Source organism: Oratosquilla oratoria, chromosome 40, assembly GCF_046742065.1.
Source record: "Oratosquilla oratoria isolate Oo_2021 chromosome 40, ASM4674206v1, whole genome shotgun sequence".
Taxonomy (NCBI): Eukaryota; Metazoa; Arthropoda; class Malacostraca; order Stomatopoda; family Squillidae; genus Oratosquilla; species Oratosquilla oratoria.
Window position 1 is genome coordinate 31,924,327 of NC_134816.1, and position 13,669 is coordinate 31,937,995.

At 36.2% G+C, this 13,669-nt stretch overlaps 1 protein-coding gene across 3 annotated transcripts in view; it reads right to left on the reverse strand.

Moving 5' to 3' along the window:
- LOC143020756 (SAC3 domain-containing protein 1) overlaps positions 1–12,918 on the reverse strand; it is a 31,874-nt gene extending 18,956 nt beyond the window's left edge. Inside the window, exons 1-3 of one of the 3 annotated variants that reach the window (XR_012965928.1) lie at positions 12,803–12,916; positions 1,193–1,271; positions 597–785 (exon numbers count right to left, since the gene is read on the reverse strand). Coding sequence is in view for 2 of the 3 variants with exons in the window: in XM_076177481.1 (XP_076033596.1) it covers positions 597–785; positions 1,193–1,269 (266 nt within the window). In the remaining variant the exon portion in view is untranslated. Of the gene's footprint in view, positions 1–596; positions 786–1,192; positions 1,272–12,802 lie in introns of all 3 variants that reach the window. The other 2 variants (XM_076177481.1, XM_076177479.1) reach the window with 2 other exon arrangements.
- Between the last annotated feature and the right edge of the window lie 751 nt (positions 12,919–13,669).

A 13,669-nucleotide genomic window follows, 5' to 3' on the forward strand; every position in this document is an offset into this window, starting at 1 on the left:
AGCCCCTTTCACCCCATCCATCCTGTAGCATCCTTTGGCCTTTAGCAAATGGAATTAATTGTCCAATCTGCTGATCCAGTTTTCTCTTCTCTCCCACAAAACTACATACATACATACATATACCAAGGCTTTTTCCCCCTTACAAGGGAGGTAGCAAAAAAGGAAAAGGCATCAAATCATTCCCACCCATTCCATCCCTGAATACACTCCACATCCCTCCACCCTCCTGCAAAACTAACTCCATGAAAACAGGCACAAGGAGGGAGATATCTTCGAAAGAAGGGAACAGGTAAAGAGGAGGAGGAATGTATTACACAGAGGTCATTTGCAGGCATGAAATGAAACAAAGAGTAATTACACAAGTTCATTCAATCCTTTATCTTTCTGCCCATGCTCAGTTCTAGAAAAGTAGAGGAGAGAAATTGGTCTGTTCTTACCCTCTTATGTTCTCTTCACAATCAAGAGTTTTGTTAGCACTTACCCATTTATAGTAGTAGTAGGAAGGTGAGCTGTGACTCCCAATTATACTTCAACAGTGACACAAATTCCTACCCAAACAATCTACATAACAGATACATTTGTGCAACATATAATACCTTGTCAGAAGGAAGTTGACACTTTTGGCAAGAACTGGAAGAGGTCGAATGCTTGCTGGATTGATAACCTGACCCGCTGCCGAGCGTGTATATGCTTTGACCATCTGCTTGGAATCCCCATACTTTGTCTTCTTACCGCTGGCATCTAATCTCATTTCAAGGGGATGAACCAGTCCTTCTCTCTGACGTCTGAAGGGTGAAAAAAACAAAAATAATTATACAGACCCAACAATCCGTTCATGATTTTTTTTTTTTAACTCAGCCCCCCACCGGGCCAGGGCTGTCAAAAACCAATGTGGAAACCCAGCAGCAGATCCTGGAAATCATTCTTATATCCACCTACTCACGAGTTCAACACGGTACCCACCTGACAACCGCACAGCCCAAACTCAAAGTAACAATTATATTATTATCCGTGCATGAAAGCCATCAATATATCCCCTCAATGAACATACCCTTGGGTTTTTACTTTGGTTCTCCATTAAAATGAGAGTTGTCTACAAACAGTGTTGATAGAATGCAACTCACTTCAACATCATTTTTTTTTCTGTACAAACATATAACATAAGTGTTTTCACAGGGATCATATAACTCACAGCATGATTTCTGCTGTTGGACACATGGTCATACAGGTGCCGACGATGTAGCTGTCAAGGCCTTGTTGTGCCGCCATGCCTGTAAAAAAATAGTAATATAAGTACCATACACAAATGACCCCTCTTACCCCCTGGAACCTACTGTCTAATGCAGCGTTTCTCAACCAGGGTTCTGTGAAACCCTAAGGTTCCGCAAAAGTTTATTGTAATAATGCGATATAGACATCATCCTATCTATCCTATCATTACAATGAAACTAAAATGAGAGAGATATGGTATATGTGTTTTTGTTTTGTTTTCCCCCAGGGGTTCCTTAAGACATGCAATTTATTTTAAAGGTTATGCAAAGATAAAAGGCTGAGAAATGCTGGTCTAAACAATTCCAGGAGTTTACACATCTGTAAAGAAAACTGTTATCTAGTTGTGTTTCCATTAAGGTCAAGCAATTTTAAGCAGTTCAAGAACACGTACAGGCTTGCAGGAGGGTCTTAGGCAATCAAAACTACCTTAAGGATTATAGTCTGCCTTCATTTACATAAAATTGTCTGTCCTGAGTGAATACTGGGTCATACCAATGGTTATAGCCAGAATCCTCACAGGAATGGGGCCCCTGGTATCTCTTGCAGGGGATTCACAAACCCCAGGTAACTGGCAATGGTCTCCTGGTAGGCCCATAAGTCAAGGTACTGTTTGCGTATGAGGTCTTCTGTGTCTTCTCTGTAGAGGTTCCATCAAGGGCAGTTTGAATCTGTGGCCAGGTTTATCCTGTGTTGGTTCTATCTTAATGCAAGAAATCAAATGCTACAAACTGACTTATACCAGACGACATGATCCAGCTGTGTAGTGCCTCTTTAGAGGTCTTTGGATTAAATCTCATCTCAACTTTATGCACTAGTAGCATATTCAGAAGCATACTGATATTACATTCCCTTAGTTGTGGATTCAAATTATCCACTCCTCTCCCATTCCTAGCAGTGGCTGTTACCTGTGCCAAAGTCCAAGCATACAAGGTAAAGTAATGGCTTCAGCTGCAACTACATGCCTCCTGGAATATTTGGAGTTTCAATCAAGTTTACACAAACAATTTTAGTTAACTGTAGGATTCCCCTTCAATAATGGATTCATTTCATTGTTCAAACAATAATGCCTACTACTGTGGCCCCATTTGGTGTCATTTACAATTCATTCTCATTTTGCTCTTTAAGAGCATCACTGTTATCAAATCTAATCTAATCTTCTGGCAATCACAATGAGGACAACTCTTTCGTATCTACAAAGAGTAATCTCCTGTGATCATCATCCAAGCAATGTTTGCTCATACTGTGCTACTTAAAAATTTAAATATGTCCATCTCATGTGATCATCATGCAATCACTAGCTGACCTTACATTATTTCATAATCTATACTCAAGATATTTCAACAACAAACCTGAAAGTGTGAAACTACATGTTTGTATTAACAAGAGTATGTTCACATGATTAATTACTGATTTTCCCAGTATAGGAGAAAGAGTTGATTAAGCCCATCTGGGGATGATCTAGAAGAAACAGAGAGGCACAGCATTACTTCTAAACATATCATTCCAGCTAATGCCAAGCATTTTAATTCACTGTGGATAAGTGTTACATCCTGGGCAGCTGTTCACAATGCAGTCATCCAGTCTCTTCTGGTAGCTTAGAAGTGCTGGGTGGTGGCCGCACCGCAGTCTGGCCAGGTGGACTCTGTCCTTTCGTGGTGGACACTTCACCCCATACCATACAACACATAATGGAAGACTGCATTATACACAATCATGCACGCAAACAACACAACATACATTCTATAAAGGATTTGTGGGAAAACCCAGTTTCGGCTGTGGCATTCCTTGGGGAGACGGGACTGCTCGGACAGTCTAGGGAACGACAACAACAACAACAACTGTGGATAAGTCATCAAAAGGGTTATAATTTCAAATAACCCTTTCAAAATGGTGATGTCTTTTCTATCATTTACAGTATATACCAATAGGATTCTTCCCCTTTACACGGGAGGTAGCCATCCAAAGCCTGCATCCACCCTCATTCATCAATAATACCCTTTCGAAATATTAATCTCACCGATGGAGTTAATTTGACACAGTCTCTGGTAAGGTGCTTCTTCAAAACCTGACATAAGAGAAAAGTTATTAATATCGTACTAACTTCTACCTGAAACAATGGTACCCAAAAGTCATACTGAGGCTAACTTAATCCTTTTCCTATATCTTTATTCTTTAACCTCTTTAATATGAGTCAAATTCTTACACACAGTGTAAGGGTGCTTGATGTATGAAGATTTGATGATGTATCATAATATGCACATCATAAAATATAAAGTCACAGCTGTACTCATTTTCTTTCACCCTGAATGTTGATAACCAAAGAAGACACAATCGAGCCTGTTCACAAAATACAGGGGTGACTCAGCTACAAAATAAATATACTCATGATGTCATTATCAGCATCCTTGTATACCAATTTGCGCCTCATGACCCAGACATCAATATCATCATATACTAAGGGTTAAAGACCCTTCTTTGCTTTCACTGGCCTTTATTTCTCTCTCTCTTTTTTCTTTCCACTCCTCCAACTTAGCTCCTTCCTTTAACTGACCATAATCTCCCAATTTTCCAAAAATATCTCTTATGGGTTTATTGTATCATTTAGCTGGCATTCTTGTATTTACCTAGTTGTATTTACTTCATTGTATTATACGGGAAAGGAGCTATGCTCATGGTGACCCGTCTTTGTATCTCTCAGCATCATGTTTTTTCTTAAAATCTTGAATAGTATTTTCACACACTGTTTTTTTTTTCTAATTTGTTCCAACTATCTATCACTCTGTGTGGGAAGCTATTTTTTTTTCAGATATCTTCTGTAATTATCTTTTTTTAGTTTCTTTTCGTGTCCTCTTGTTTTTCCATTGTCCCATTTCAATAAATCATTCTTATCTAAGATTTCCATTCCCTTCATAATTCTATAGATAGTAGGTCTCCTCTTTCCCTTCTTTGTTCCAGAGTTGGTAATTCTAATTTAGACAGTCTTTGTTCATATGTCATTTTGGAAAAAGTTGGTGCCAGTTTTGTTGTTGCTCTTTGTATTCTAATTTTTTTACATTTTTTTTTTTTTGGTACTAGGTGTCTATAGGGTTGCTGCGTACTCGAGTTTTGGTCTTACAGTAAATCCTTGTTATATGGTACATATGCATTCCTGAAAACCTTACTGCAAATTTAAATTACTGTATACCGAACCTATTATAACATGTAATAATAGGATATGGCAGACATACTTTCTCCCTACTCTTTCCTCTTCAAAATATCTAGCAGATACCATATCTGTGAATTTTTCTTACCATAAATAGAATCGAGGGTAGAAATTACCAAATATCGTAAATGTGAATTTACTGGATAACGAATTACTGTATAAGGAGGACTCACTGTATTAGTGTAGTTAGAAATTTTGTTATCATTTCCTCGTCCAAATGGGCAAATGCCACTTTTATTGACCTAAATTGTAGGTTTCTCTATTTTATTAATATGTTTATTCAGTGTCTTTGCTGATCATCACTCCAAAGTCTTTTTCCGAGTTTAGTTTTTTTTACCACTTCACCAATTAATCTCTTGATATTCTGTTTTTACTTTTTCCAAATTCCATTATACTACATTTCTTGATGTTGAATTTCACTTCCCACTTTTGAGTCCATTTCCAAATCTTGTTGTAACGAGTTGTAATCCTCCTCCGTTTTTACTTCTTTAGTATTTTTGCATCGTCTGCAAAGAAATTCATATAACACTCTATTCCTTCATCCATGTCACTTATATATATGGCAAACATGATTGGGGCCAGTACTGATCCCTGTGGGACACCACTTTTCATTTCTTCCTAATTTGAGAATTTATCTCTAATTACTACTCTCATTTTCCTCCCAGTCAGGAAGTTTTTCATCCATTCCAATAATTTTCCTCTGATGCCACCTATTGATTCTATCTTCCTTATTAGTTTATTGTGTGGTACCTTATCAAATACCTTTTGTAGGTCCAGAAAGGCACAGTCTGCCCAACCATCTCTCTCTTGTATTATGTCTATTAATCTTGAGTAGAAGCAGATCAAGTTTGCTGTACATGATCTTCCTTGTCTGAATCCAAATTGATTTGGATTCAGTATAGTTTTTTCTTCCAAATGTTTAACCCATCTATTTTTGACCTTTTCGCAATTTTTTTCTACTGTGCTTGTCAGGGAGCCCTGTCTGTAATTTGATGGGTCTTCCTTGTTTTCTCCCTTATAAATTGGTACAATGTTTGCATTCTTCCAGTCCTGTAGCACTTTTCCTTCTATAAGTGAGAATTTGATTATATTGCATATTTTATCTGTTAATTCCTCTATGCAGTCTTTCAGTATCCAATTTGCAATTCCATCTGGACCATGTGATTTTCTGATGTCAAGGGTTTTGATTTGGTCGCTGATTTCCTTCTGTGTTACAATTATTTCTTTCACTGGGGGGGGGATATCTCTCTATTTCCTCACAGTTAGGTGAGTTTTCTATTGTGAATACTGATTTGAAGTGGTTGTTCATAATTTAAGCCATTTCCAGTTCTTCTGTATATTCATATTTACCTAGGTGCAGCTTTTCTATTTCTTGTTTGTTCTTCAGTTTGCCATTTACATACCTGTAAAATAGTTTGGGTTCTTCCTTGCATTTTTCTATCATTTCTTTTCATAGTTTCTCTTTTCATCTCTGCGTATTTTTACATAATCATTTTTTAGTTTGATGTACAATAGCCATTTGCTTGTTTTCTTGTCTCTTTTCCATTTCTTCCAAGCTTTGTCTCTTTTATCCTTAGCCTCACTACACCTTTTGTTGTACCAGCTTTTTACGTGTGTTCTTTCCATTTTTTTGTGGTACATATTTATTCACTCCCTCATTATAAATTTCTTTTAGTATATTCCATTTCTCTTCCATCCCTGTTTCTTCATTTGAGAATTTTTCCCAGTTCGCATTGCGAAAAAAAAAATTTAGTTTCTCAAAATTTGTTTTATTGTACATTAGTCTTCCTATTCTATGTTTATCATTTCTGCTTTGATCTATTTGCTCTTTCAACTCAAATTCTATTAGTACATGGTCACTCTTTCCTATCGGAGTTTTGTAATCAATTTTATCAACAATTTCAGGCTCTGTCGTAAGTATTAAATCCAGCCTTGATGGTTTTTCTATCTCTTCTGTATTTGGTATTTTCCTTTATCCACTGAGTTATTGTGTATTCGATGGTCAAGTTGAGCAGGATGTTGCCCCAGAGATCCTCTCCGCCCTTCATGGTCATTTTCTCAGAACATATTTCTTTTGAATTAAAGTTACCCATAATTACTGTATTTCCTCTGTCCTTCAGTATATTAGTTAATTCATATTTTGTATCTTCTAATATTTTAGAATGATCACTTTCTGTCCAGGACTTTGTTTTGGGGGCACATACACCACTACAAATTTTCTACTTATCATGTGTTTGCTTTCAACTTGTACCGTAATTGATTCTACATTATTTTCTCCTTCAGTTATTTTTGTTACATTTAAATCTTTATTAGTCAAAATTAATACTCCACCACCCTGTTTATCCTTTCTATCATTTGTCCTGCAGTTGTACAAACCTTGTCCCACAGTATTGGGTGGTGGAGTACACTTTAATTTTGTTTCCACTATTCCCATTATGTCTGGTTTTTCTATGGCCAGATAATCATCTAACTCATTCATTCCTAAAGTTATTCCATCTATATTGGATTAAGCTATTTCTAATTTCTTTTCTCCTCGTCTTTTTCTGTCTTCTTTGCATACCATTTTCTCAGCCTCAGGTCTACCACTCTCCAATTTTTTTTTCAGATTCAGTTCTTTTTTCATTTTTTTGATTTGCTTCGTTTCTAAGTTCTTTTTCTTTTTCTTCTTCACTCATTTCTTTTTTTATCCATACATTCTTGTAATGTTCACTATTTGCTAATTTCATTGTTCTGGATGAGTTTGTGTGTGTGTTTACCTAATTGTAGTACAAAGATCAGGAGAAATGGTTGTGTCTTCCTCTCTCAAACTCTCCAATGTGTACCTAACTTCAAATCCATGTACAGTTCCAATTAGGGCTATATCTCATTATCCTCTAATCATCATACTTAGATTTAAGTTCACATATAGCTTGAGCTATACCACCCAAGATACCACATGTACAAATCTATGCACCAGAAAAAGGTAGATTCCACATCAATATTCTTCATCTGAAGATCAGTGCAAAAACAGTCAGGCATAAACACAATTAACTGATAAAATATACAATATAATTAAATCCTCACTTAAAGAAGGAAAAGTACCATTGGACTGGAAAAAAGCAAACATTGTACCAATTTATAAGGGAGGTGATAAGGAAGATCCATCTAACTACAGACCAGTCTCACTAACAAGCACAATAGCAAATTTTTTTTAAAGAGTGGTCAAAAACAGATGGGTTAAATACCTGGAAGAAAAATCTATACTGAACCCAAATCAATTTGGATTTAGACAAGGGAGATCCTGTACAACAAATCTAATCTGCTTTTACTCAAGATTAGTAGACACAATACAAGAAAGAGATGGATGGGCAGACTGTGCTTTTCTGGACCTGCAAAAGACATTCGAAAAAGTACCTCATATGAAACTAATAAATAAGATAGAGTCAAAAGGTGGCATCAGAGGAAAATTATTGGAATGGATGAAAGACTTCTTGATTGGAAGGAAAATGAGAGTTGTAATTAGAGAAAAATTCTCCAACTGAGAAGAAGTAAAAAGCGGTGTCCCAATCATGTTCGCCGTATATGTTAATGACATGAATGAGGGAGTGGAATGCTATATAAATTTTTTTGCAGATGATGCAAAATTACTTAAGAAAGTAAAAACGGAAGAGGACTGCAACTCATTGCAACAAGATTTGGACACAATATGGAATTGGACTCAAAAGTGGGAAGTAAAATTCAATATTAAGAAATGCAGTATAATGGAATTTGGAAAGAGTAAAAACAGAATATCAAAAGATTACAGAATTGGGGAAGAAAAAATAAATAAAACTATGAAAAAGATCTTGGAGTGATGATTGGAAAGGACATGAAACCAGATAAGCATATAAATAAAATATTCGGAGAGACCTACAGCTTATTGAGAGCAATCAAAGTGGCATTTGCTTATATGGACGAAGAAATGATAAAGAAAATACTAACTACACTAATAAGACCAAAACTTGAGTACGCAGCATCACTTTGGACACCCAGTACCAAAAAGAATATTAAGAAACTAGAAAGATTACAAAGAGCAACAACCAAACTAGCACCGACACTCGCTGAACTAACATATGAGCAAAGACTATCCAAATTGAACCTACCAACTCTGGAACAAAGAAGAGAAAGAGGAGATTTGCTGACTATCTACAGAATAATGAAAGGAATGGAAGTTTTAGACAGGAACGACCTGTTAGTGTGGGAAAACAGTAAAACGAGAGGACACGGAAAAAATTGAAAAAGGATAGTTATAGAAAAAACTTGAAAAGGAACAGTTTCCCACACAGAGCAATAAATACATGGAACAAATTAGACAACAAAACAGTATGTGCAAACACTATACAAGATTTTAAGATAAAACTTGATGTGGAGAGATACAAAGACGGGTCACCACGAGCATAGCTCCCCACCCATATATTACTAGGTAAATACAAAGACCTATGTCTTCTTTATCCACATTCTTCAACTTATCATAGTGCCTCCATATTTATGCACCTGTATAGAAAATCTATTTTTGTTTACATTCTTTAGACATTTAGTCTCTCTGTTTTCATGACCTCTTGGAGCAGTGGTTCCTAACCTTGTTCAGTGCCTAAACCCCTTGGTATCTCAGAAAATCTTCTCGTACCCCCATTCAATATAAATACAATCCAAACATATGAAAAGGATTAGTGATACAAACCTCACTGAGAAATTATTATATTCAATTACTGAACAAAGGTACTTTCTTATTTCAAAATAAAAATGTCATTTAGTATGAATGCACATTATGCTTTCTCATGGTAAATATACAGTACCATTCCACTGGCTATCATGCCTCGTACCCCCAGGTTTAAGGTCTCGTACCCCTTTGTACAGGTACCCCAGTTTAAGAACCATTCTCTTACAGTGTTCCAATTCTTAATCAGGAGATCTCTTCTGTCAATGTAACCTTCCCTCTTTAGCAACCTCAATGCAGTAACCAAGTCATCTCTTCTTTTCTATCTTTCAATATTGGTAATTGAATGACTTTAGTCTCCTCTCAACCAGTTTGATTGCTGCCTTCTGTATCCTCTCAACCTTGTTTACATCTTTCACTCTGTGTGGGGACGACCCCACTGGCTCTAATCCACCCACACAGTTCTAAAATAGGAAAAACCTTTGTGTAATCACAACTGCAACATGACACTAACATCTACTGACAGACAATGATCATTGTTTGGTGAAAAAAAGACTGGTCTGTGGCTACGGTAAGCTGAAATAGCGTCTATTAGATATGACTGTGTATTATATGAATAAATCATTTCTGTATCTCCTTACATAAATATACAATGTAAACAAGATCTCTAGTCAAACTGTAAACTATCAGGCACTCTTCTCAAAGGCAAATATTTCTATTCAACTTAGCTGTTAACAAAACTAGTAATGCACATGCACAGCTAGAACTCTCAAGCACACTATAAAATCACATTAAAATAACCAGTGGTTTGAAATATAAAAATGTTGCCTCGAGTTACACTAAGTGGAAAACCTCTAGCACAGCAAACGGCAAAAGGCCCTTGCACCTTCCCACAGATCTCTGTGAAGAACCTTTTGCCTGTTGCCTGTGTTATATTGATGTTGGACTGTTTCTATGTCACCAAATAAAAATAGAACCTCTCTGTATGAAAGTATAAAAGAAACAGAGCTGAAGTTAAAAAAGATATCCTGGACCTAGTCCAGGGACTGAGTATCAGCCCCTCAGGGCTGCATCTGATGAAGGTAAAGGGGTATACATGCACAGGCACAGATCCAGGAATGTTAGGGGGGGGGGGGCAAACCGATAAGCGATAACCGATACTTGAAACACACTGATATTATAACCCCAAGAATAATGCTGTTTGCTTGGAGATTGGTCCAGAAACCTAAGTCTGTTTTGCTCGTAATTGTATGTAAAATCATATATAATTCACAAATAAAATACAAATAAATTCGCACTAAAAAAAATTTATCCAAGGAGAATCAAACTCGAGATGAGTGTACCATACTCGGGGCGTTGGGGGGGGGGGGGGGGGTTCCTTGTATCTGTGCCTGTACATGCACAACCACAACTTGGATAGATCACATGATATATTCTGGCATATAACCTTTATCACTACCTTTGTTTCCTACGAAAGAAATAAGCAAGAACTGGTCAATAAACACGGATGTTAACAAATGGATTTGACTTTGTAACTATGTAGCGAGCACTGAAACAATTGGCTGTTTTGAGAGGAGACTAGGTAACTTATGGATAGGGATGACAGGTGGTAAGGGATATGGAACTGCCTAGTGTGGGCCTTATGGTCTCTTGCAATCTCTTCCATTCTTATGTTCTTACAATTCTTTATGTCATGTTTTCAGATATTACTACCATCAAAAATTTGTAAATTTTGCTTATACTGAAGATTACTAGAGCCACATTTTGATAAAATTGCATGTCTACAGATGCAATACATCCCAAAGACTAGTCACTATTTAAAATTTCCGGCAGGTCTTTCCTGATATTGTTATATATGTGATTTCCCCCTCCTTATGTCCCTCAGACCATTCTGCCCAATCAAATACTTTACCTTGCCACAAAGTAATGCTGCTATGAACATACTAATAATCCAATAATAATAATTAAGGACAATATCAGGATATGCTAGGTAGGTCAAACACCACCAGAGGCGCCACCATCGATGACGAGCACAATAGCGCGTCATTTTATGCGCACGCCGTTCAAACGGCCAAATTTACATACCGCGGGAAATTTAATTAATAAAAATGTTGTGTGAGTGTATTTACTACGATCGTAATAAATTTCAAACATTCACATCATCAGTTACATGTCGGTCAATAAAAACATTAGATAAACATGGCGGCCTGCATTCAGCAGTAGATCAAAAATTGGTATATGTTTCAACGTAAAAAATGAGCTAACAAATTTATCGTGCGGGCAACTGACCATAATGAACCAAAACTACTAGTATCGTGGATTATTCTAATACCAAAATAAAGTCAGTATGTTACGGTAGAGCTGAGAAATTAGTTGTTTAAATTAGTTTTTTTTCTATCGAGTCGGATTATCGGATAACAACATCAACATCCATCCCGCCATCTTATCTATCACTGGTGATATGGACCAAACTTCACTCTATTAAGTTTCTTACTATTATGTTATTAGTGTAATAGACTTATAGTTGAATTATTTTAAATATTTCCTTTAAAATGTGTGATTTTCATGTAATTTGATCGAAGAGAAGTTACGTTTTCATCCTCCGTAATATTACGGACCACAGCTACGATTCGTCCTGCCCGCTATCTATGATCACTGGTGGTATGGATCAAACTACACTATTAAGTTTGTTACTATTGGGTTATTAGCGTAATACCTTGCATATAATTGAATTATTCAAATTATTTTCTTTAAAATGTGTGATTTTCATGTAATTTTACGGAATTCGTAGCTGTGGTGGGTAATTTTGCAGAGGATAAAAACGTAATTATATGATCAAATTACATGGAAATCACACATCTTATAGAAAATAGGTCAAATAATGCAACCATATGCTAATTTTTTATATAAAATTGTGCCTGTCAGTAAAAACCGTCATTGTTTACGTTTGATCGGCGATCAGTCAGACCGCACGTTTCGGCCCGATTTCCTCGAAAAATTGGCCCGATTTAATTCCATTCAAAATGCAATATCTCGAGAGCTACTTTTTCCATCCCATGAGAACTACTTCAGCTCAAATATCAGGAATTCCATTTTCATATTGACCTAGCTAGATATGCTGTCATTCTTATGATTCTACAATCATGCAAACACAGATATTAAGTATGAAATTTTCATTGTCCAATAGCTCCTAACCAAATATAACCTAATCTAACCTAACCATTCGATAGAAAAGACAATCTTTTGAATACAAAAAAGAAAAAGTGAAAAATGTGTTTGCATGATACATCATCATATGATCATAGTTCATACTGGAATTGAACCCAAAATTATTTCCACATGAACTTAAGAAGCATGTTGCCTGTAAACCCACCAGAGTCCCATATTTTCTACCACGCTTTCTTTTCTTATATGTATTTGTTAATTTTCTATTTGGGACGAGAGGGCAAAGTTACCATAGCCTATACCGGTATACCTCAAGCAAAGGGGAACGAATTGTCATACGATATGTAACCAAAACCGATTCCCCAGATATATATACAGATAAATATCATCACCCGTCGTTTCTCCTATTACAACACCAATAGCTTCTTACTGGCCTACATCAGTATATACTTATCTAACAAATTTTTATATGTTATTTTAGTACTTACTTTTGACAAGTGAATCGCACTACTCAACCCCGTCTTGTTGTGATACAGTCACAAACAAACACAATAGAGGATGGCCGGTGTTCGAAAGCATTGTCTGGCCTCGAAAAAAAAAATATATATCATATCCAAAAGTACCACATAGAGATTAGATGGCATACACTTAGAATATTAAAACTAAAGTACTTTATCATGTTTTCTTAACAATGCTTGGCATGTACATGTATGTATATATTCAATAACAACATTAACAAAATAATCCATAAATGAACGAAAATGTGCTAGATCACTTCCATTTACAACCTGAAAGCAGTATGAATTAAATATGACCATGACATTCATTACTAAAAATATATATATATCTATTTTTCAACTGTCAGAAATTAATCTGATGTCAGATGAACAAAAAAAATGGTTCTGCCAACAAGGTTATTTCAATATATTTCAATAAATCCTTTTCCATCTATCGGTTATCCAAATATATGTTACAATACAGAACTTTAATTGGTTAGAAGTATACTTTTTCTAACATCCACTTGTTCAACACATGCTCTCTAATAAAGCATGAGAAGTGTCATGAGAAGTAGACATCTCAGAATTATTTCAAAGAAGGGGTAATTGTACTTACGGCAATGTATGGATCGAAGAGTTGGAATTTAGGTGGGGCAGGAAGAAGTTTAAATGTGTTTGAGATATAGTGTCTGAAGAAGTATGGTGAGGGTTACAACGATGGATAGTGGAGAAATGATGTGAAAAGGAGAGCGAGGGTAGAAGAGGGCTGATGAAAGAAGAGGATGGGGTCGCCGATTAAATGAAGCGGCATTTTTGTATCTTGCTGTATTGTGTCTGACCCAGGGCAGTGGGCAGGGA